This window comes from Dendropsophus ebraccatus, chromosome 9, assembly GCF_027789765.1.
Source record: "Dendropsophus ebraccatus isolate aDenEbr1 chromosome 9, aDenEbr1.pat, whole genome shotgun sequence".
Lineage (NCBI taxonomy): Eukaryota > Metazoa > Chordata > Amphibia > Anura > Hylidae > Dendropsophus > Dendropsophus ebraccatus.
This window is the reverse complement of record NC_091462.1, coordinates 48,975,707-48,997,583: the sequence shown is the minus strand read 5'-3', so window position 1 is coordinate 48,997,583 and position 21,877 is coordinate 48,975,707. Positions and strand designations below refer to the sequence as shown.

The following is a 21,877-nucleotide window of genomic DNA, read 5'->3' as shown; positions in this document are numbered from 1 at the left end:
TAAAAGGGGCATTTATCATTGCTGTGACTGGGGCGTATGCCAGGGACAAGGCCCTTCTTCCTGGCATATGCCTGCCGTATCCCCCGCTTGCCCAATGGGTGTAGATTTCCATGCCGGCCGCAGGACAGGCGAAGATCGGTCTAGATTAACTAAGGCATGTACCTCTTAGTGAATCCGTCTGGGTAATTCGAAGCAGGGTCTAATTTAAGACTGGTGTTTGAGTACACCGGCCTTGATAAATCCCCCCCAAAATGTCTTCTCTCTTTATTATGGAGAGGATCCTCCAATTAACAAGAGACAATCATATTTGGAGCTGACTTAACACTAGGGTTTATTTTTTTGGGTTGTGTCACATATTATCTAGTAGATTTTAGTCTAAGGGGAACAGTGGTTTTCCATGTGGAAACTGCCAAGCAATGCTCCCTGGGAAAAGGGTTTGCAAACTAGATAACTCTATACTTATTAGACGTTAATGATTATTAGCTCTGTGTGCATTGATTACAACAAAGTGCCCAGGTTTGCCCCAAAGATCTGTCTGACAATGAGATTAAGCCTTCATTAGCCACCTATGTATTATATTTTATACAGAAAATCCTGCAATGTTCCCCTAGTACTGCTGCTTTAATCCACAGATCATGAACCATAAGTTCCTGCTCGTTTTCCGTATGTCCCGTTTCTCCTCAATTTCATTTTTTGGCAGTGCATTTTCCCTTCCCCCATTGAGCTCTCTCTGCCCCTACTCTTGTAATTTTTTAAAGTCCAGAATGCCAAGAACCGTAGACGATTTGCCGTTGTTTTGTACTTTTTTTTGGTTCATTTGTATACATATTTTAGTTACTTTTTATACTTTTGCATGCAGATTTTCTGTTTTTGTTTTTTGTTTGCTTTTTCTTTCCCTTCAATGCTTCATCTCCCTCCCCCTCCTGCAGCGAACCTAATGTTCTTGACGACTCCCATGGGCGTGATGGCGAGATCAGCCTGTCTAGGTATGAATGCTTCCTGTCTGTCTCTGTGATGTAGGAGGGAGAGAGAGGATGGAGGTCTGCTTTAAATGCTAGACGCCATCCCCTCCCTCTCAATCTGTTTCTTCATTATTCTCTCCATGCCCCATTTTGGCTGGGCGTGAAAGGTGCAATTCTCTGTGTTGTCATCGTAAAAGTCTCTTATATTTAGGTGTTCCATGCTCAATGAGTAATCAATACCTGTCTGATAAGATTTACCTCCAAATGGTGTGCCGTTGTGCTATAGGCAGGGTTCACTATATTTGTTTATAAGTCTATTGAAGTACTATAAGATTTTATTGGACACTAAAAGTGATTTATTGATGATATATAACTGCAGTAGTATTGTTAATAAAAGGGTCTGTATTTATTACACTGTTGTGGTGCATTACAGCCAGTTTTCAGCTTTATAGGTCACTAGAATTCTCATGACTACCAAGGCTTCAGTGCTGATAGCAGCATATATAAACATAAATAATCCCATGAGAATCTAAGGCGCCAATGTATGCACCAGACATAAGGCCCCAACATATGCTACTGTATTCCACCATGGGCCCTAAAAGCATGTGGCTGATGTGGTCAGTGGTATCAGAAATGCAGCCAATTCTATAATACCATACAGGGAAAGAAAGGTATACTGACTGGTTTGGTCTCAGTTGGGTTTTGGTCCTGTTCAGTGCATGCACCATTCATGTGTCTGCCGCCACATACAGTGAATGTGCACCCCTGGCTTGTATAAACATATAGCCTATAGCTGGCCATATACATTACACATGTATTGGCTAAACCAGCTGTTTTCAGCAGGATCAGCCAACCATCTAATGTGTATGTGCCTCCCAACACTTCCTTGGCAGCAGGGGTCAGACTAAGGGTGGCCATACACTTTCAATAGCTGTTGGCCTTACTGCATTGTCTGACAGCTATCTCTCACTATACACATGAATGTTTGGGAAAGCAGAGGTATAAGCTGTCGCCAGACAGCTCTGGAGGTGGCTTGTCCCTCGTCAAACATAGGGGTTAGGCAAATAATCCTAAGTTTAAAATCTAATATTGCTGATCCTTGCTGTCATACACTTTAGACAATTGGCAGGTTCAGCTGCTTGATGGTTCTCAGGGTGTGCATGGAGGCACCAGGATAGATTTCTGTAGAGCACATAAACAGGAAGACTGTACAAACAGCATACTCTCAACATCTAAGGAAAATTATAGATAATCAGATAGATGATTACTCTTGATATGACATGGAATTAAAAAAAAGCACAGAGAAACCCTGCAGACTTCACGTTACCCAATTGTGAGCCAGTACAGCTGTGACTGTGTGTATAGAAGTGTTTCATCTCTCACCTGTTCCTTACCAGGGGTCAATGAACATGGGCTAAAATAACATATCCTCAAAAAGATACGATTAGAACCGGCAGAAACGTTTTCTTATAGGACAAAGACTAAAGTTCTAGCGTGAACAAAGAACTTGAAAATGTTATGAATTTTAAAAGGTTTTGGATTAAAACATGAATAATTGGCAAGCAGCACTATAGATGCCGCTCCCCCTGATGCAAAGGAGAAGCTGAGAGAGATGTGGTAGTATAATGGATAGTAGTCATTGTTTATAGAGCTATTGAGTCTTCTGGTGCACAATCATTCTTAGGATATAATCTGTATCTCATTGTCATCACTTCATTGTCAGTGTTACTAATGTGCAATTACACTGTTTAGAAGACATACAGCAAGATCTTTCTTAATGTACGTGTTACCTATATAAGATTTCGAAGGCTGAACCAGCATTAAGCACCATATTCTTCTCCAAATGTACTGCAGCAGAAGAGAATACCTTCATAATACAGCAAAAACTATATGTTCAGAATGTAGCTTAAAGTGCTAATATTTTGACATGTCCTAGCGACATGTCAAACGTTTTGATAGATTGGGTCTTGGTATTCAGACCCCCACCCATCATTAGAGAGAGAAGTGCTTGGCCGAGCACTTCACTCCCTGGCTTGCTGCAGGAAATGGGCTCCAAAGACTTACAATGTCCATTTAAGGCTCATGAACACAGTTATTCAATGTAACGTACCAGTGCATATCAGTAAAGAAGGAGCCCTATGAGTTTTATGAAACAATAGAAAGACCTCCATAATAACTCATTGTGTCTCTGTGCACAGACAGAGGTACATTTTGGACTGTTGTATCCTGGATTTATGCGACACTAGTAACATAATGCCATAATTATATTACTGGTTAGTTCCGAAACATTAAATCATGCACACAAGCAAAGATATCATTTTTGCATGCAGTGGATACCAAGGTAGACAAGGGAGTATACATTGTCATCAGTATTTTCCCACTAGATGACAACAAGTATTAACAGCTAGTGCAACAGTACAGAGTATAGGACACAGTGGTATTTTAAGTCTGTTTATATGTTTGATTGCTTCCATATTTTCTCTCCCTTTATTGCATGAAAAGCAAAATTATCAGAATTTATTGTTGCTATGAGAGCTGTTAAGACAGCATTTCCTCTACTGCTGTTGTGTAAAGGATATGGAGAAAGCTTTGCTTAGTTCCCGTGCTATAGGTTTGTAAAATCATAGCTAGGCTTTGAGCTAATGGTTTTCATCACTGTGAGCTTCTGCATTCAATTATTGTCACTATTATTCTGTTGTTGTTGTTGTTGTTGTTGTTGTACTTGTAACCAGGAATCTGAGTACCCTGCACCTTATAGTTGATCAGATCAGTTATATCTTCTTATACTTCTACAGATCAGTTATATCTTCTTATACTTCTACAGATCAGTTATATCTTCTACTGTATACTTTAGTCCTTGCCATTATCTGGTTATTAGGAAGGAAGAAGCCAAATCCTGGCCTAGTCCTCTGTTTACACAGCTGTTGCCCTTATATCCCCTAATATTGCTTGTTTGCTTTGGATTCTTCCTGAAACATCACATGGTTAGGAGTGGTGTTGTATTCTTTCTTCACCATATGGATTAGGTTGCCGAAGCAAATTGATTGGTATATCTAATAAATAGAGTATTGTTGTAGTTACTGGGAAAGCCTCTTTGGTATATGAGGTCCATTGTGTGAATTGTCTATAACTAGATATGAAATTATAAAATTAAAAATAATTGTCAATATTAATTTGATAAACATTATCTACGTCACTATAAGAATCCCACTGTTTCCTACACACTGAGTAGGGCTCTAGCATGTAATATCTATAATCCGCACAGAGCGTATGCCTAAAACTAAAAACAATTCAAGGTACAGATGTCCCCTCACTTGGTTGGTTTTAGGATTTTATTTTTAAACATTGTCTATACAATTGATTAAAGTTTAAAAACTGGTATATAAAAACTATCGATCTGCTGCAGAAAGGTATAGATTATCATTCCACCATCTTATAGGAAATCTTCGAGGTCATTTGATCATTGTGAAATGACAGATGTCATAGAGTTTGGAGATATGTAAGATCTGAGGTATGTTTCATGTCATATAAGGGCATTATAAACAAAATAGGTTTGTAATGTAAAATTAAAAACTCTTGTTAGTAGGGAAGCATCGGAGCTTCAAAATGAGGGAAATTTAAAATTCAGTTCCCATCAGTAATTTAAAGGGGTATTTACAAAAAAAAGAAAATTGTATTGTACCAGCTGCTGTATCCTCCAGAAGAAGATTGTTTATTTACTGATTTACTTATAGAATATGTTGTAGAATTTTAGTTTCAGATCCTCTTTATTAACTTCAATAGATCCTCTTTAGAGATGAGCGAACCGGGTTGAGGTTCGAGTCCATCCGAACCCGAACGTTAGGTATTTGATTAGCTGGGGCTGCTGAACTTGGATAAAGCTCTAAGGTTGTCTGGAAAACATGGATACAGTCAATGACTATATCCATGTTTTCCACATAGCCTTAGGGCTTTATCCAAGTTCAGCAGCCACCGCTAATCAAATGCCGAACGATCGGATTCGGATGGACTCGAGCATGCTCCAGGTTCGCTCATCTCTAATCCTCTTCTGATCCCCCTATATATATATGAGAGCTTGAGGGGGGGGAAGCTATCGTGTTGCTGCCACCATCTTAGCAGGAAGAACTTGTATGATAAAGCTACATGGACTGTTCCACACAAGCCTTCCTCAGTGGGGAAGACAGAAACTCCCCTTGGAGTTACTGATGATTATTATACATCTTCTATCACATAATGAATTCTATAGAAGTTTAGTATTCATGAATTTTTATTTAGGGATAAATAGAGATCAGGATTATTAGACCATCCTTCCACCAAGTACAGATGGTACTGGCTGTAGCTTTCCATGTGATGCTTTGCTGATACAACATGAGATTGATAGCAGATTTGAGAGGATGCAATTTGAAATATGAAAGTCAAAATGGTGGCTGATCAGTTGTCATGGGACCCTGCTACAGTAATGAAATGTATAGATGCTGCAGGGCTGGCATGAAACAGATGACACTGCAGTCAAACCCAAACCCTGGGAATGCTTCTTAAAGGCAAAGCAGAGATTCTGTTGTGTGTAGAAACATTTACTACGTGTTACATTTGGACCCCTTGGTGTTGTAGATCTAGCTATTTTTTAAGGTATGTGTGTATTCAAATAAATTAAAATAAAATGTTTCCCTATAGACTTTGATGGCAACTTGAATTACCCTCACTGGTGGTGACAGTGGAATACAAGCATTTAAAAAAAAAAATGTTTTTGTAACATAAATTGCTCCACTGCCTTATAATTATCTTTAGTAGTAGTTAAGTACATGGACATTTTATTTATAGTTGTCTTTTTGGGTATCTGACTCTACCGTTATACCTATAGTACATGACTTGTACTACTTACACCCTTCGGATTCCTTTTTGTCTTCATTGTCAACATCCACCATACTTCCGTCTCATGTGTGTGCATTCCATATGTTAATGCTGTTAACACTCAACAGGGTAGCCAGTGTGCAGAGTGAACCTGGTCACCAGAACCTTCTCATTCAACCACCATTGGGAAGGAAGAGAGGTCTGAGGCAGGTAAGTGTTACATGACACAGAGAATGATGTCATCCAAGAGGAGTTCACTGGATGATTTCATTTCCGTGGTGGAGTAAATGGAGCAATGTGCTAAAACTGTACAACATGTTCAGCTTGATGTGTCTCCTTCAACCTCTGTGTTCTTGCATCACTCCATTTCCTATCTGTCCAAGTGCATCCCATCTGGCATTTCATCTGCTTATCTGTCATTTGTTCTCTCAGTCTATCATTGTGTAAATCTCCAGATACATAATAAGAATAATTCAATGTGTAATTCCAGCTACTATACCCTTATCTCTGATGACTACAGTGCTATACCTTTCTATGCTATGCTTTTCCTTTGCTTATGCTATATACATACTGCATGTGCTGTGCTATTTGAGGGGTGCTTATATAAGGCAGTGTGTAGGTTGTTTCGCCATGAACAGAATCAGATTCTGGCTATTGTGCAACATGTAAGAAAACATGTAATGACATGGGCAGCGTCACCAATTTTCCTGACACAGCTTCATATATATCTATTTTGTTAGAATCTTTATAATGATTTGATGTTAATAATAGTTTGAATATCCATCCTCATATGTACTCATGAACATATACATATAGAGAAGCAGAAGATTGTGCCCCAGAGCTGTCCTTCCTACTGTTACCGGTAACAGGAAGATGCAGCCTGGTAACTTGGCATTCAGTCATAGAAGGTGCAAAGAAGTATGTAGATGCTTTCCTGTCCTTTACCCCCCTCTTCTCTTCAGGTCTGCCAGTCTTGTGTATACAACTTCAGTAGATCCATAATAAAGCACACATACATGACAATCAGAGATAAAACAAGCAATAACAGTATATCAAGAATAGGACACACAGACTTTGAGGGAGATTCCACTTTCCATTCCTCACAGACTCTTTGGAAAATGAAATGTGGAATCTGATTGTTTGCTAGGGGCAACTGAGCCAGTTTCACTTTACACCATGTTTGATAAATCTCCCCCTAGGTGTATATTGTGTCAGTAACACATTGACCATCATTACTTCCTTATGTCATAGTGTTCATTGATGTGCCCAATATTTGCACAACAAATGAACTTTCAAAATCAAGATGAAGCATTGAGTGACTCCCGTCATTACATGGGTGAAGAAGTAATATATAGCTGAGACTTAAGTATGAGATATTACTAGCATATGCTTTGTTGTTGCTTTTTTTATTATATTATACTATATATTAGTATACTACTGCCATCCAGGTAATAATGAACAAAGCATTGTCATTATCTCATTACTATACAATTTCTTACTTACATCTAATGCTGTAATTATATACGACATGTACAGGGTCTTGTTCTTTTCCAGAGTCTTACATGGGTAGAAGATACGGGGGAATTGAGATAACACATGTGGTTGGACAGCACAGGGCACTTAATGCTTGCGCAACATTTCCATCTCCTATTAAGACTATAGATGTGAAGGTATCTTTAGGAGTTTACTGTATGGGACAAATAATGAATCTTCGGTTAGCTTGCTTTATTCATGAGAGTTGATCATGAGATAGTTGTTGGATAAAATAGCTAACAATGTAACATCATGCCATCTCCTTATATCACAATGTACTTAGAATTTGTGATGATATCAATTTTGAGCTGCTTGTGCTTGCCCCATCTTTATTACGGATCCCACCCAATTGCTAACACTGGCATCTACCACATGGGGCCATTGGAGGAAGCCTCAATGTCCCTGCCCTGATAAAAGAGGATCTGTCATCATGTAAGGACTGCATAGTGTGGACACAGGTCTTCTCTCCAAAAAAGGGGCCATTTGGCTAACAGGATTAAAAAAAAAAAAATTGAGTAGTTGTTGAGTAACTTGTCAGGTCAGTGCTCACTCACTCCTCATTCCCCGACATTACATGCGGCGACAGCGAGCGGGTAAGAGCAGGGATAATCGCTTTGTGCAATATGGCCTTAAGAAAGGTGAAGAGAGATGAGGAAAGCTTATCCCTCATAATGAATATATAGCTATTGTTTGATCGCTTTTATTAGCCAAGTGGCATCATATTTTACATGCTGTTTTGGCTACTAGCAGAGAGGATCTGTCTCCATACTATTCTGCACTTACTCAGGGTTGCATAGATCTGCTTTCAGCCAGCCCCTTCCCTGCAATTTTCAAGCCAGTGCCTTCTCTGTTTACCAACCCTGTTCCTGCCCATGGTACTGTATATTGCCCTTCCCATGGCTCTTTTCCTGCTGTGTTGGTTTTCTCCACCGATTGGTAATACTACACATCTCCCACACAAATGCTGATCTTGGGTGAGAACAGTGTACAACACCAGGAGGGCTGTCATCTGGATTATTCACCACACACATTGTCTGTGATTAACAACATGACTGACACCTCCCAAACAGTCATAGAAAAGCTTCCTAAAGATACCTTTACATTCATACAGAATATGAAAGAATTATATGTATCATTCGCAGTTAAAAAGAATGATTTGTATTTTATTCACAACCGAATAAATGTAACCAAGCGGCATAGAGTATACAAGTTGTATGGATTTGTTACCGATTTCCATTAACGCGTCTTGGCCTTTGTACTGTTCATTTGCACTGGGCAAATCATGAATGATACTTAATAATAATTTCATATACCAGTTTGCGGTATAGCTTCTCTACTAAACTATTCTTTGCATGTTTTATCCTCTAACCTTATGTACAGTTATACTCACATGTTACAATCTTACAATTCCAGTTTATCAGTAATTTTTTTCTGTACTAACATGATTTTATTTTACAGCTTGTATGTGCTCTGTCCAAACTGAATCCAGATTAATAGTTCTGTCTTACAGCAATAGATGACCTCCTAGTTATGTCTATCAACCTATCCTTATGCCCCCCCCCCCCAAAAAAAAAAGCTACTACTGGCTTAAAAGCACCCCAGAGAGGCTTAAAGGGAATCTGTCAACTGCAATTCCGAAAAGCTGACACTGTTAGGGCAAGGAGGGTGCCTTACACATGGCACCTTACATATATCTGTCTGTGCTTTTAAAATGTATTTATTCTCTGGTCTATAGAGTCAAACAGGTGTTTCCAAGCACATGAATTGCTGGACTACCTCCTCATCCCCCACCTTTGATTGACAGATAAAACTGAGCCATGTTTACTAGTGATGAGCGAATAGTATTTGATCGAATACTATGCTATTTAAGCTATTGTTTTTGTTTGTGAGATATAGTTTTCAGCTCCCAGCTGACTGTTAATCACGCAGGTATGGGGGTTACAGCCTTTGGCACTTCAGGGGCTTGGGAAAACTTTTTGGATACTTTGCAAAAGAGAATAAAAGTATTTTTCTATGTTCTGGAAATTAGACATATAAAAGAAAACATCCCATGTGTTTCTATGCACTAATAGCATCTAACAGAGTCAGCAGTTTGGAACTTGATTTGCAGCTGACTGATTCCTTTTAAAGTGTCCTTGTTACTTGTCACTCCCCAACTTGCTATGATTCTCCAAAGATTTACAATGGCAACTGTCTCCTGTCCTCTTGGACATGACACATGGACACTCTATCTATCACATGTAATGATAGTGCAGGCTGGGTAATGATAGTGCAGGCTGGGTCAGCTAGAGTGGCTCACCGTACTGCCCAACTATCCTTATGATATAATCCTTTTAACACACTGATCAGTCATGCTATGTGCTTTAAAGGGGTACTCTTTTTTTTTTCAAATCAACTTGTTTCAGAAAGTTATATAGATTTGTAATGTATTTCTATTTCAAAATCTCAAGTCTTCCCATCCTTACCAGCTGCTGTATGTCCTGCAGGAAATGTTTTCTTGTCAGTCTGACACAGTGCTCTCTGCTGATATCTCTGTCCAAGACAGGAACTATCAATAGAAGTTTCAATGGGAATTTGCTCCTGCTCTGGACAGTTCCTGTCTTGGACAAAGATGGCAGCAGAGAGCACTGTGTCAGACTGAAAAGAAAACACCACTTCCTGCAGTACGTACAGCAGCAGATAAGTATGGGAAGACTTGATATTTTTAAATAGAAGTAAATTACAAATCTATATACCTTTCTAACACCAACTGATTTGAAAGTAAAAAGATTTTTGCAGGAGTTTCCCTTTAATGCTTTCCTGGATAAGTGCATATGCATATAATTCCTCAATACTTGCAAAACTGTTTATGTTTAAAAATGGGCAAAATGAATAAGCAGATGGGTAGCAACCAGGAACCCACATATTAGTTCTGAAAGCTGAAATCTGATTGGCTGTTATTGGCTTTTTCAATGTTCTATTAAATATAGGCCATTTGACCGGTGTTTTAGTGAATGTCATTGGCAGTAGCGGTTATAGAGGGCAATTTTGTGGTCACTATAGTTTTCTATTAGGTGAATTCACATGCGTCAGTTTTGTCAATGCTATCTCTCCAACAAAACTCTTGCATGTGAATTTGCCCCTATAGTTCCTTGGATATTTGATGTTTCTTGACTGGTTAAATGAGAGTTCCCAAAAATTGTCTTAATCTCATTGTCAACCTGCATACATCTGATAGTTCTCGATTTGGCTGCAAAAGTTCTGTAACCTGGAGAAAAAACACAGATATGCAAGGAGCTTATCATTATCGGCAAGGTTATCTGAACCACCTCTGCCCAATGGTACTGATGAACCTGAATCTTCCTGAGTGGTAATATCTCCCCTGTATTATGGTGTAACAGGGGGCTTTCTCTCCTTCTCACCTGGTTCAGCTACGAAGGCCTTTACTTTCACGCCAGAAAACTCAAACTGAACCAAGGAGTCGGCATGGGGCAAGACTGTCAACCACTCGTAGAAGTATACAGCCCCGAGCCAGGCAAATACGTGAGGAAGATCAAAAAACTGGTAACAATAAGTTTATGCATTTACATTGTGTTTTGGTTTTGGTTTTGTTTTGGTTAAAACTGTGCGCTTCTAGGTCCAAGCCCAAGCACATATGTTTGGGCCATTAAAGTCAAAGGGGCCAGTTCCTATATGTGCTTGTATAAGTCAGCATACCATTTTGACAGGATGCAGACATATACCTGAGGGGGGAGATTTATCAAACATGGTGTAAAGTGAAACTGTCTCAGTTGCCCCTAGCAACCAATCAGATTCCACCTTTCATTCTTCACAGACTCTTTGAAAAATGAAAGATGGAATCTGATTGGTTGCTAGGGGCAACTGAGCCAGTTTCACTTTACACCATGTTTGATAAATCTCCCCCGAGATGTATTAGTAGAGATGAGTGAATTTACGGTAGGAAGGAAGCAAAGCACTTTGTCCCTACCAGCATTCTGCTCATCAGGCTGCAGGCTTTGAAGTGTGCTTCGCTTTGTGCCACTCCTCCCCAGGTGCTGGAAAAAATATGGATCCAGTCCTGGGAAACTGGGAGAAGTTTCTGAGGATGGGATCCATCTTTTCCCAGCACCTGGGGAGGAGTGGAGCACACTTGAAAGCCCCGAAACCTGATGAGCAGAATGCCAGTGCTTCGCTTTCTTCCTACTGTAAATTCGCTCATCCCTATGTATTAGCAATTTATGGTCTAAAACAAACCCCCAAGACAGATACAGGGAATTGCTGGTCTTAATATTTGAGGCCTCTGGAGCAGGTGTAGATTTTTGCCTGGATTACAGGAGTAAACTTTAATAAATTAGGCGTGGAAGAAGGCCACGTCTCCTCTCTGCCTTGCCACACCCCGGCTGCCCATAAAGCGAGCAGGGGTTAGGGCAGGTGCACACAGGTAGAAGGCAAGAATGGCATGTTATTATCTCCCCCTTAGTGATAGCTCTTATTTTGTGACATTATCACTGGATAATGTCTTACCAGCAAGTGAGATGATCATATTCTGGCATTATAGAATTGTCTTGGTCATCAGTGAGTGCTGTTATTTTATTAAAGGGGTATTCCTATCTGGATATGGCATATATGTTTGATGGATGTGCATCCTTTCCTGGGACCAGCACCTAAGAGCGATTCAGCAGATCCTCGCTCCATGTAATAAAAACAACGATTGCTATGTGTAAAAGCAATGTGCTGCTGACAGGTGATGAATCTGTTAAAAAAAAACAAAAAAAAAAAACAATAAACTTCTACATCCCTCACCGCGCTCCCTGATATCCTGCTAGTTTCGTCCTGCTTTCGACAGCTCCTGATGTGGCAGGCTGCTTAGTCAGTGACCAGCTGAGGCACTGTCACGGTGATCGGCTGGTTGGCCTATAACTTCAGACACTGCCGGTGGTGGGCCAAAGCTAGCAGGACATCAGGGAGCCCTCGATCTTAAGAGTCCCAAACATTGGATCTGCATGTATCGGTTAGTTATGTAATATACCCCATGGATATGTTAAAAGTGTCTAAATAGGAATAACTAAGTGGACATGGTTGAAGTATTCTCTAAAGACCAATCACCAGTGGCGTAGCTACCATAGAGGCAATATAAATCAGAAGAATACCGCAGCACTCGTGGGATAGAATTCAACACAGCGTGTTTATTTCCCCAAACCGCGACGTTTCGCTCTCCACACTGAGAGCTTTTTCAAGCAGTGGTCATGAAAAAGCGCTCAGTGTGGAGAGCAAAACGCTGCGGTTTGGGGAAATAAACATGTTGGGTTGAATTCTATCCCACGAGTGCTGCGGTATTCTTCTGATTTATATTACCTATACCGGGTGGTCGCTGGTATATACCGCCTGGCACCACATCTATTGCTACATGAGTGCTGCATTCATTCTGAATTTCTACCATAGAGGCAAGGTAGGCCGCTGCTATGGGGCTCATGGGGGAGGAGGGCCCAGGGATGCACATGGAAAATAAGAGCTGTCCTGTGTCTTTCTGCTTAACCCCTTATGTACTACAGTGTATAGATGACCCAGTGTTCACTTACCCGTGCAAAACAAAAAAGGCTTACTTGGCAGAGGACAAGGAGATCTCTGCTTCACTGCTTTGATAACCCCTGATCTCTTTTCTGCGGTTGCTGCAATCAAGTAGGAAAATGTGCAGAGCTCTATCCAAAGGTCAGGGGTTATCAGTGCAGGAGCAGTGAAACAGAGATCTCCTTGTCTTCCTTTTTAATCTTTTTTTTTTGTGTAGCAGCACGTAAGAGAACATTGGGTCACTCACACACTGCAGTACATGAGGCGTTAAGCAGAAGGTAGTCTGCTCCTGCAGTATGTATTTAACCATAAGGGCTCCTAATAGGCTCTTATAGTTTAAATACAGTGGACTGACAGAACAAGCAGCCATTGGCTCTCTGCTCTGCCAGCAACTTGTAGCTGCAGGCAGGATTCTGTCTCTGGTCACAAGAGATTTAATTTTCTGGCCACATTACCGAGGAGATATATATATATATATATATATATATATATATATATAGTGCTTTGTGTTGTGCAAAGGGAAAGGGGGCCCCCTTACAGTTTTTTGCTATGGGGCCCCATGAATCCTAGCTACGCCCCTGCCAATCACATAGTGATGTACCCAAACACATTTTAGGAGGAGATGGAATACCAAATGTGAGCTGGGCTTCACTACCAACATTAGAATAGGAATCAATAATCTATGAATGAGATTAACATACCTTCATGTACCTTCATTAATGTGTACTCTCTTCTCTCTCTTCTATACATTTCTCCATGTAGCGGATCAGAAAAGATCTGTAACCTTTACTGAGAACCAGCCTCAGCCTTCCACATCGCATGCTGAGGTTCCTCCCTTACCCTCACGTTCCGGCTGCAGCCCTGCACCATCTGTCAAACAAGAGAGCCCTGTTCTCAGGTCGTCCCCATCGATCACTGTGGCTGATCTTCATGGTCAGACTGACAGCCAGGTAACACCACAAGCAGGTTAGAGCATGCGTATCTCACCTCCTTCTAATGGCCAGTGTGCTAGAAAGGCCTGCCAGGTGCTGTAATTGGGAATTGGATCCTGGGCCAATTTATGTGGATTATGTGGAACATAAAAAAGTATTGAAGAATTTGGTGGAGAAGTAAACGATTGCCCAAGCTGAATACTATAAATGTGAAAATGTGCAACTCTAAGCAGTATCATATAACCAAAAAAACTGTCTATGGCTATGTTCACACAATGTCAAAAATAGAGAAAAGGCGACCGATTTAGAAATTAAAAAAAATGTCTGGTTTGCCGTGATTTAATTGACTGCAATGGCAATGCATGTAAGTCAATGGAAAGACGGACGTCCAGTGCACACAATGTATTGAATAACGGACGTTTTTGCCTCGAACGTCAAAATAATGAACATGATCTTAATTTTCAGACGTCTTTTGCAAACAGTGGGCGTTTTTCATTAGTTGTCCACACACAGAATTTCTTTTTTCATTGTTCTTTCTCCGTTTTCACTATTAAATTCAATAGACTTTTTAATTAAGCTGCACCCAAAGTCCAATTAGTAACCCAAACTAGAATAAGGGTATATTCACACGAACGGGTTTGCAGCAAGATTCTCGTTGCGAGCCTGGCAGGTCCTGGCAGTTCCCATACACTACATACTTGCTGCGGTCTAAACGACCGCAGCGAGTATGTAATTCTGCCGCCCTTAACCCCTTCTGCTCCCGGCCGGCTCCCCCGCTGTAAGCATACTTTACCTGTCCTTGCTGCACGGGTCCGGCGTCCTGCTCTCCCGTCCGGCCAATCAGTGGCTGCGGCTGGGCAACACACTAATTGGCCGGACGGGAGAGCAGGACGCTGGACCCGTGCAGCGAGGACAGGTAATGTATGCTTACAGCGGGGGAGCCGGGTGGGAGCAGAAGGGGTTAAGGGCGGCAGAATTACATACTCGCTGCAGTCGTTTAGACCGCAGCAAGTATGTAGTGTATGGGAACTGCCGGGCTCGCAGCGAGAATCTTGTGTGAAAATACCCTAATGTACAAACACCAGTCATTGCACTAAGGGGAGGCCAGACAGCTAAATGACGTCTGTTATTTTAGACTCAAAATAACAGGCGTCAATTTAAACGGAGCTGAAAAAACGTTGTGTTACCTTCTCCACAACCAGACAAAGAAGGGCAATGGCCCAAAAATATTTAAAAAAATTGTCGGAAGGCCCACTCTCCAGCAAGTGTCATAATGTGTAGCTAATTTTAGCTGATCATACACTTTGCATAAGTTACATAGTTTGACCCTAAGCAGGGTTTAAAGCGGTCCATAGATGTGACACTGACATGACTTTTTTGTTTAGCCGTTAATAAAGACTAAACTTTTATATGCAAAACCTTTTCTCAGAACTGACCTTGGTGCAGGAATGACTGTACAGCCTGACTGCTCGGGATACAGCATGTACATAAAAAGGAAGGCTATTATAGGGCAGTGATACCTCTGAACCCATTGAACCCAGCCATTTTACAGAAATATAACTATATATATATATATATATATATATATATATATACTTTTTTTTTTGCTATAGATGTGGGTCCTTTATAATATATCTCCCGATTGCAACATCTGAGGCAGGTCTCTTTGGCACTAAGAAGCATTTGACATGTACACGGAAATTATACTGTGGTTTTGTGACTTCATGTATTTGATTGAACATACCAATAGAATAATTTGCATGTGTTTTTCAAATATTTATACTATTTTTTATGTTAGAGCAGGATATTTTTTACAGGGAACCATTATCATTATAAAAGACCTATTAAAAGGTATTCCGACTTATCCCTTATCCACAGAACATGGGATATGTGAGTTTGCTTCCATAAATCTCACACATATCCCCTTACCTGTGAAAAGGGGATATGTTAATTTACAACTTAGAAAATACAATAGGGAAATCGCTATGTGCAGTCATTTCGAGTGTGAATGATGGGCACACCAGGTGAAAAGGTGCTCACCTGATCGGGTTGTGTACGAGCACAACACCGAAACAGAGCATAAAGACCATATGGGAGCTGCTGCCGTCGGTCAGGATTCGGTGTGGAAAACTCCTCCGATAACGATATGAAAACGAGAAAAATATGAAAAAAAGGACCGCGTAAGGCGCTGCTCCACATTAAAAAAAACCATTAAGAACTTACTTAAAAAGCACAACACAACAAATAAAAAGATTTGTTTCGGAGCCAGAACGACTCCTTCTTCAGGTAGGTGGGTAGGTAGGTTGTTGTGTTGTGCTTTTTAAATAAATTCTTAATGTTTTTTTTAATGTGGAGCAGCGCATTACGTGGCCCTTTTTTCATATTTTCCTTATTTTCAATTTACAACTTAATATTCCCCAGGGCTAACTGGGAATTGAAGCTACAGAACTAATTCATCCATCCCATTGGCAAATTTTATTAAGCCCACAAAGTTTGATGTTTATTTTGAGGGACATTACCAGCAAAAATGGAATGGTTGGGAGGTATGTTTTAACTATGTATGTTTATTGAAGGTAACACTCAGCTTAAGATTTATTGCAGTCTGTATAGATGGTGATAGATGGAAATAACTGTAGTTATTCTATAGCCAAGTTCAAGTCTATTCTTGGGTCTTTGCCATATTTTAGACAGAAATATGATGCTACAGCTGCTGCCTGCTGGGACTGTCACTCATGTCCTGTGGTGGGAGATAAGCTGGCCCTGAAAGATTTTTTCCTCCCTCATTCATAAAAACCAGGCTGAGTGTGTTTGTTTCTTATTACAAAGAAGGGCCCAGTGGTGTCAGAAGGAAAGTCAGTCGGCTGACAGCTATTCAGAGTGCACAGAAAACTTTACTTGCAAAAATTAAAAGCCTGATATCATGGTCTTCCTGTAATGAAACAATTGCACCATACTGATTGACATAATAGGATGAACATATAATGTATTGTAACACGAACACTCCAAAGTAATAAGGCGCCATTCACACGTTCCGTGAAGTTGTCTGTGATCGCACATTCGTGATCATGGACAATGTTATAGTCCATTTCTTTCTATTGGGCTATTCACATGTTCCGTTTTTTTTCATGGATCTGTAATCCCTTCGGTTAAAAAATAGGACATGTCATAACTGGGACGAGATCACGGCACAGATTCCCCCATAGAAGTCTATGAGATCCGTGACATTTGTGTAGTCTGTTAAATCATGGATGTGATGTAATCAGTGTAATTCAAAAAGCTTTAGGGTATATTCACACGAACGGTCTCGCTGCGAGACCGGCAGGTCCTGGCAGTTCCCACAAACTATATACTCGCTGCGGTCTGAATGACCGCAGTAAGTATGTAATTCTGCCGCCCTTAACCCCTCCTGCTCCCAGCCGGCTCCCCCGCTGTAAGCATACATTACCTGTCCTTGCTGCACGGGTCCGGCGTCCTGCTCTTCCGCCCGGCCAATCAGTGTGTTGCCCAGCCGCAGCCACTGATTGGCCGGACGGGAGAGCAGGACGCCGGACCCGGCCGGGAGCAGAAGGGGTTAAGGGCGGCAGAATTACATACTTGCTGCGGTCGTTCAGACCGCAGCGAGTATATAGTTTGTGGGAACTGCCAGGACCTGCCGGGCTCACAGCGAGAATCTCGCTGCGAGACCGTTCGTGTGAATATACCCTTAAACAGATCCTTGAAAAACAAGGACACGGATGCAAAATAGAGGCAATTGTAGATGTTTTTTCCTGGATCAGGGAGGTAGATAGTGTACTTCATCCACGGACCTTGAAAATTACTGAACGTGTGAATGCAGCCAAGTGCTTTATTCAAAAAGATTTTTCCATTGGAAAATGGAAGTGGACTTCAACCATGAGACTTAACGTGACACTTAACGTGTGATTGTCCATATTGAATGACCCATTTAAGATATGCAGGTGACTCCCACATACTTTATACAAAATGAAACAGATTCACTTTCCGGGTTTTCTTTATTTTCTGGCACAAAACTACAAATATTTCTATCTATTCTTTGTGATGCGTCAGTAAATTAACTCTGTTTCCTAAATTAGCAGTACTCTGTTATGTGACCCTTAGCCATCTATAGCACGTGGTTCTGTGCAAGCAAACAAACCTTGCATCAACTTTAAGATGAAAGGAAACTGAAAATCCCAGGTTATCGTTTCTCTAAATAAAGAATTTTGAGCTTATACTTTTTGCCTAGTCTTTAGAACTGGTGCATCAACAAATATATATATATATATATATATATATATATATATATATATATATACACACAATATTCAGCAATGTAGCACATGCTGTATTTTGCATGTTATATGCAGCAGCTTAAAAATGAAATTCTAGTGTATAGCATATTGTTTTCACAAGAATGCATTTGTATCTTGATAGCTAATGTGTTTGTTTCTTATTACAGAGAAGGGCCCACTACCTGGGGAGGGAAGACTCAGAGTCCAGTCGGGGGGCAGCAGTCCCACTTCTCCACAGCTCCCCGTCCTCTCATCTCTCTGATCCAGAAGACTATGGTGGTCTAGAAACTAGCAGCCTGCTTCAGTACACTGACACTGTCCTCCACATCACCGAGGACAATGGGATGGAGAATCCCCTTGTCTCAGGACATTTTAATTTCACCCATATAGAACTTGGAGAGACGGACATTGATTTGGATGAGTCTCATGTTTAGCCTTGAGATTTTATCGGCTCCGTTTTTCTCCTGTTGACTATGGTGTGTTTTTTTTCTCACTCATGGTTGTAGACAAAGTGCAAAGCTTGCCCTCCCTTGTAATCCTGTTGTGTTTGCTTTGGAGGGTGTATGTGAATATGCTGCTTATCTGACCTTGCTGCTTTGCTTTTGGGTGAACATAGTTAAATATTCTGTGGACGGGTCTGCCTCACATAGGACCAAAGAATGCAAAGGAACTCGCAACCCTAGTCACTCAGCATCTATGTGCTCTCTCTGGATTGTCAATGTATTCGTTTCTCTATTTTCCTAAAAGCATACAGCAGAATAACACTTATCCCACCTGTATGTGATTTACCTGTGAGCCATCAATGCCAGAGCACACACTCGACCAATGTATGTGCCACAGATTCCATGCCAGTGCTGCTTATACAGTGATAGAGAGGCCTTACATGCAACTTACTGAATAGAATGTTACATAGTCATATATAACCTATCGCTGCTTTCTTATCTTTGTTCCAGTTGTATTAACTTTATAGAAACTGAATTGTTATAGAGTGGCAATATTATATAATATAACCATGGGGGTGGTAAGAGAGAGAAGGGCATGGTTTGATGGAGTTAAAAAAAAATCTGCTGAGACTTCAGATAACTGAAGTGTTTCCTGCCATATTTTACACCAGGTGTAGGGAACCTCGGCTCTCCAGCTGTTGCGAAACTACAACTCCTATCATGCCTGGATAGCTAAAGCTTTAGATGCCCAGGAATGATGGGAGTTGTAGTTTTGCAACAGCTTGAGAGGCAAGGTTCCCTACCCCTGTTTTACACTGTGATACTTTTGTAAGGGCTGACTGCCCAAATCCCTAATACAAGTATATTATATAGCCTTATATATTAACAGTGATGTAGCTAGAGTGATTGCAGAGGTAGCAATCACAGATGAGCCTCAGGACTATGGTAGAGATAACTGGGCCCATTGAATTTTAACATGTAAAAGTGATACCAAATATCTGCAAATGCCCCACTGACTGTCTACAAGAAAATACCGTATTTTTCGGACTATAAGGCGCACCGGACTATAAGGCGCACCTCCAATTTTAGCCTGCTAAGCCATCTAGGTTCATATATAAGGCGCACCGGACTATAAGGCGCACCGGACTATAAGGCGCACCGCATTATAGTGTATAAGTTTGGCGGAGGAAGCACGGAGGAAACTGGAAGCCTCTCTCCCCTTTGCCCGGTCAAAGCAACATGGCGCCGGAGTCCCTGCAGCTCCCCCTCCCTCCTGCTCATATGCCGGCGGCGGAGCGGTGTGGCAGACTGCTCCGTCACACACAGCATCAGCGGGGACACACAGGGAGCCCATGGCAGCCCGTACTCTTCCCTCATCTGACAGAGGTAACAATCGGAACAGCCTGCCTGCAAATACCGGCTCCCCCGGACCCTTGCCGGGCTTAGCCGCAGAGCCGCAGCATCAGTTCCCCTCTGCCTCCACTCGGCCTCCCCCTCCCCTTTGGAATGCAGACAGCTCCTCAGCACAGCAGTGCTCAGGCCCTCTTCTGCATCCATTTCTGCCTGCCTCCGCTCCTGTTAAGTCCTTGCCTGTAGAGCATCCCTGACACTCAGCTTACTACTGCTGGAGAGAGAGGGACACCTTGAGAGCGGGAGAGCGGGACAGCAGGACAGGCCTGCGGAGCCATGGGCCGGAAGTCCAGGTGAGGGAGCGCTGCGCTGTTCTGTGTGGCGGGGAGATGTGAGCTCGGCAGCCTATCTGCGCCATGGAGGCCGGAGCTATCCCGGTCCATATATAAGGCGCACTGGACTATAAGGCGCACTTACAATTTCTTAGAAAATCATAGTATTTTAAGTGCGCCTTATAGTCCGAAAAATACGGTACACGCCATTAGGGAACAAATTTAGGTGCAAAGGTGGAAAGTTGCCTATCATTAACATCACTTTACAGAACTCCCCCCCCCATCTCTACGCCTATCAAACTATTTATACTGTATGCTAACAATAAGAGCGTGTTGATACACTGCGGATTCTGTCAGAAGTTAACAGCGCCTTACACCTGATATTACACCTGAAATATTACACCTAAATCTGTTTAGAATTTACAACCAATATGTCAGCAGTGGCTATGAATGGGGCATTTTGCTACATGTATGTGCTCCGTGCTGATTAAAGGAGAAGTCCGGGCTCAGACTTTGTTTTTCAAAACAGCCGAGGAGGAGGTGGCTGAACATAACAACACGCACTTACCTTCCTTTTACTTACCTTACAAGCTGGGGTCCACTTTATGTTCCCGGTCCTTGGCCACTTCTAGGTCTTAGTAGGGACCTGGGATGTGACGCTGACTGGCCGAGCTGGCCTGACACATCACGTCAGACGTAGAAGCGGCTGGGAACAGGAACCAGAGAGGATGGCAGCGGACCACAGCACTGGAGCCGGGGAGGTAAGGGCATGTTGTTATATTCACCCACCTCCTTCCCGCTGTTTTGAAAAAAAAAAAAAAAAGTCTGGACTTCTCCTTTAATGATTGTGCTGCATTATTGTTGCAGATCCTCATATTACATTACAAGATACATTGTTGATTTGTCTAGTGCAAATTCTTAGTATATAAAGATGTCCCTAAAGCTTTACTTCTCTAAAGTCCTACATAAAGATGGGCAAACTAAATCATTTTGGAAAGTGCCAATACAGGAGCAGGGGCTTCTATCAAGGGCATGGACCCCTACTTCCTTCCTGAGTGGCTGCATACATTTGTTTGGCCAGTGATGCATACAGCATGTCTACTTACCTACTAACTGCTCAGTCTACAGGAGCGGGTACTCTTTGGGTAAGTGCTTCCTGTGGTGCTCTATGTTATTTATGCAGGGTGTCAAAGTCATCTGAGAAATTTACCCAAGATGAATGCCAAAAGTTTTAGATTTGAACATATTCAGGTTATTGGGAAATCCAGGATAAACTGATCCATTTTAAATTGATTTAACTCTATCCCTAAAATGTCAGATCTATCATACACTTGATATATCTTCATCACCTGTAATTTTCATCTGTTTTGTCAGCTTAAAGGGGTACTCCAGCGGGGGGGGGGGCACTTTTTTGCTGGGACCGGGGAGGAGGAGGTTCCAGCGGCGGGTCCCGCATAGCGGCGCTCCGGTGCCCGGTTCCCAGCCGCTTCCGGCTAAGTTCATGTGTCAGCTAAAGCTACAAAACACATAAAACCATAACAAGGCTCCTCATTTGCAGACTGCCTGCTTGTTTATGGTTTCCACATAGCAACATTGGGGGACATTTATCAAACATGGTGTACAGTGAAACTGGCTCAG

At 41.6% G+C, this 21,877-nt stretch overlaps 1 protein-coding gene across 11 annotated transcripts in view; it reads left to right on the top strand.

Annotated features, from left to right (window-relative positions):
- Positions 1–19,197, top strand: part of UNC80 (unc-80 homolog, NALCN channel complex subunit) — a 127,098-nt gene extending 107,901 nt beyond the window's left edge. For 9 of the 11 annotated variants that reach the window (XM_069983228.1, XM_069983234.1, XM_069983233.1 and 6 more), the window contains 4 exons: positions 5,942–6,023; positions 10,757–10,889; positions 13,656–13,843; positions 18,282–19,197. In XM_069983228.1, coding sequence (XP_069839329.1) covers positions 5,942–6,023; positions 10,757–10,889; positions 13,656–13,843; positions 18,282–18,548 — 670 coding nt within the window. In that variant the 3' untranslated portion in view covers positions 18,549–19,197. Of the gene's footprint in view, positions 1–929; positions 987–5,941; positions 6,024–10,726; positions 10,890–13,655; positions 13,860–18,281 lie in introns of all 11 variants that reach the window. The other 2 variants (XM_069983237.1, XM_069983236.1) reach the window with 2 other exon arrangements.
- Positions 19,198–21,877: the final 2,680 nt, after the last annotated feature.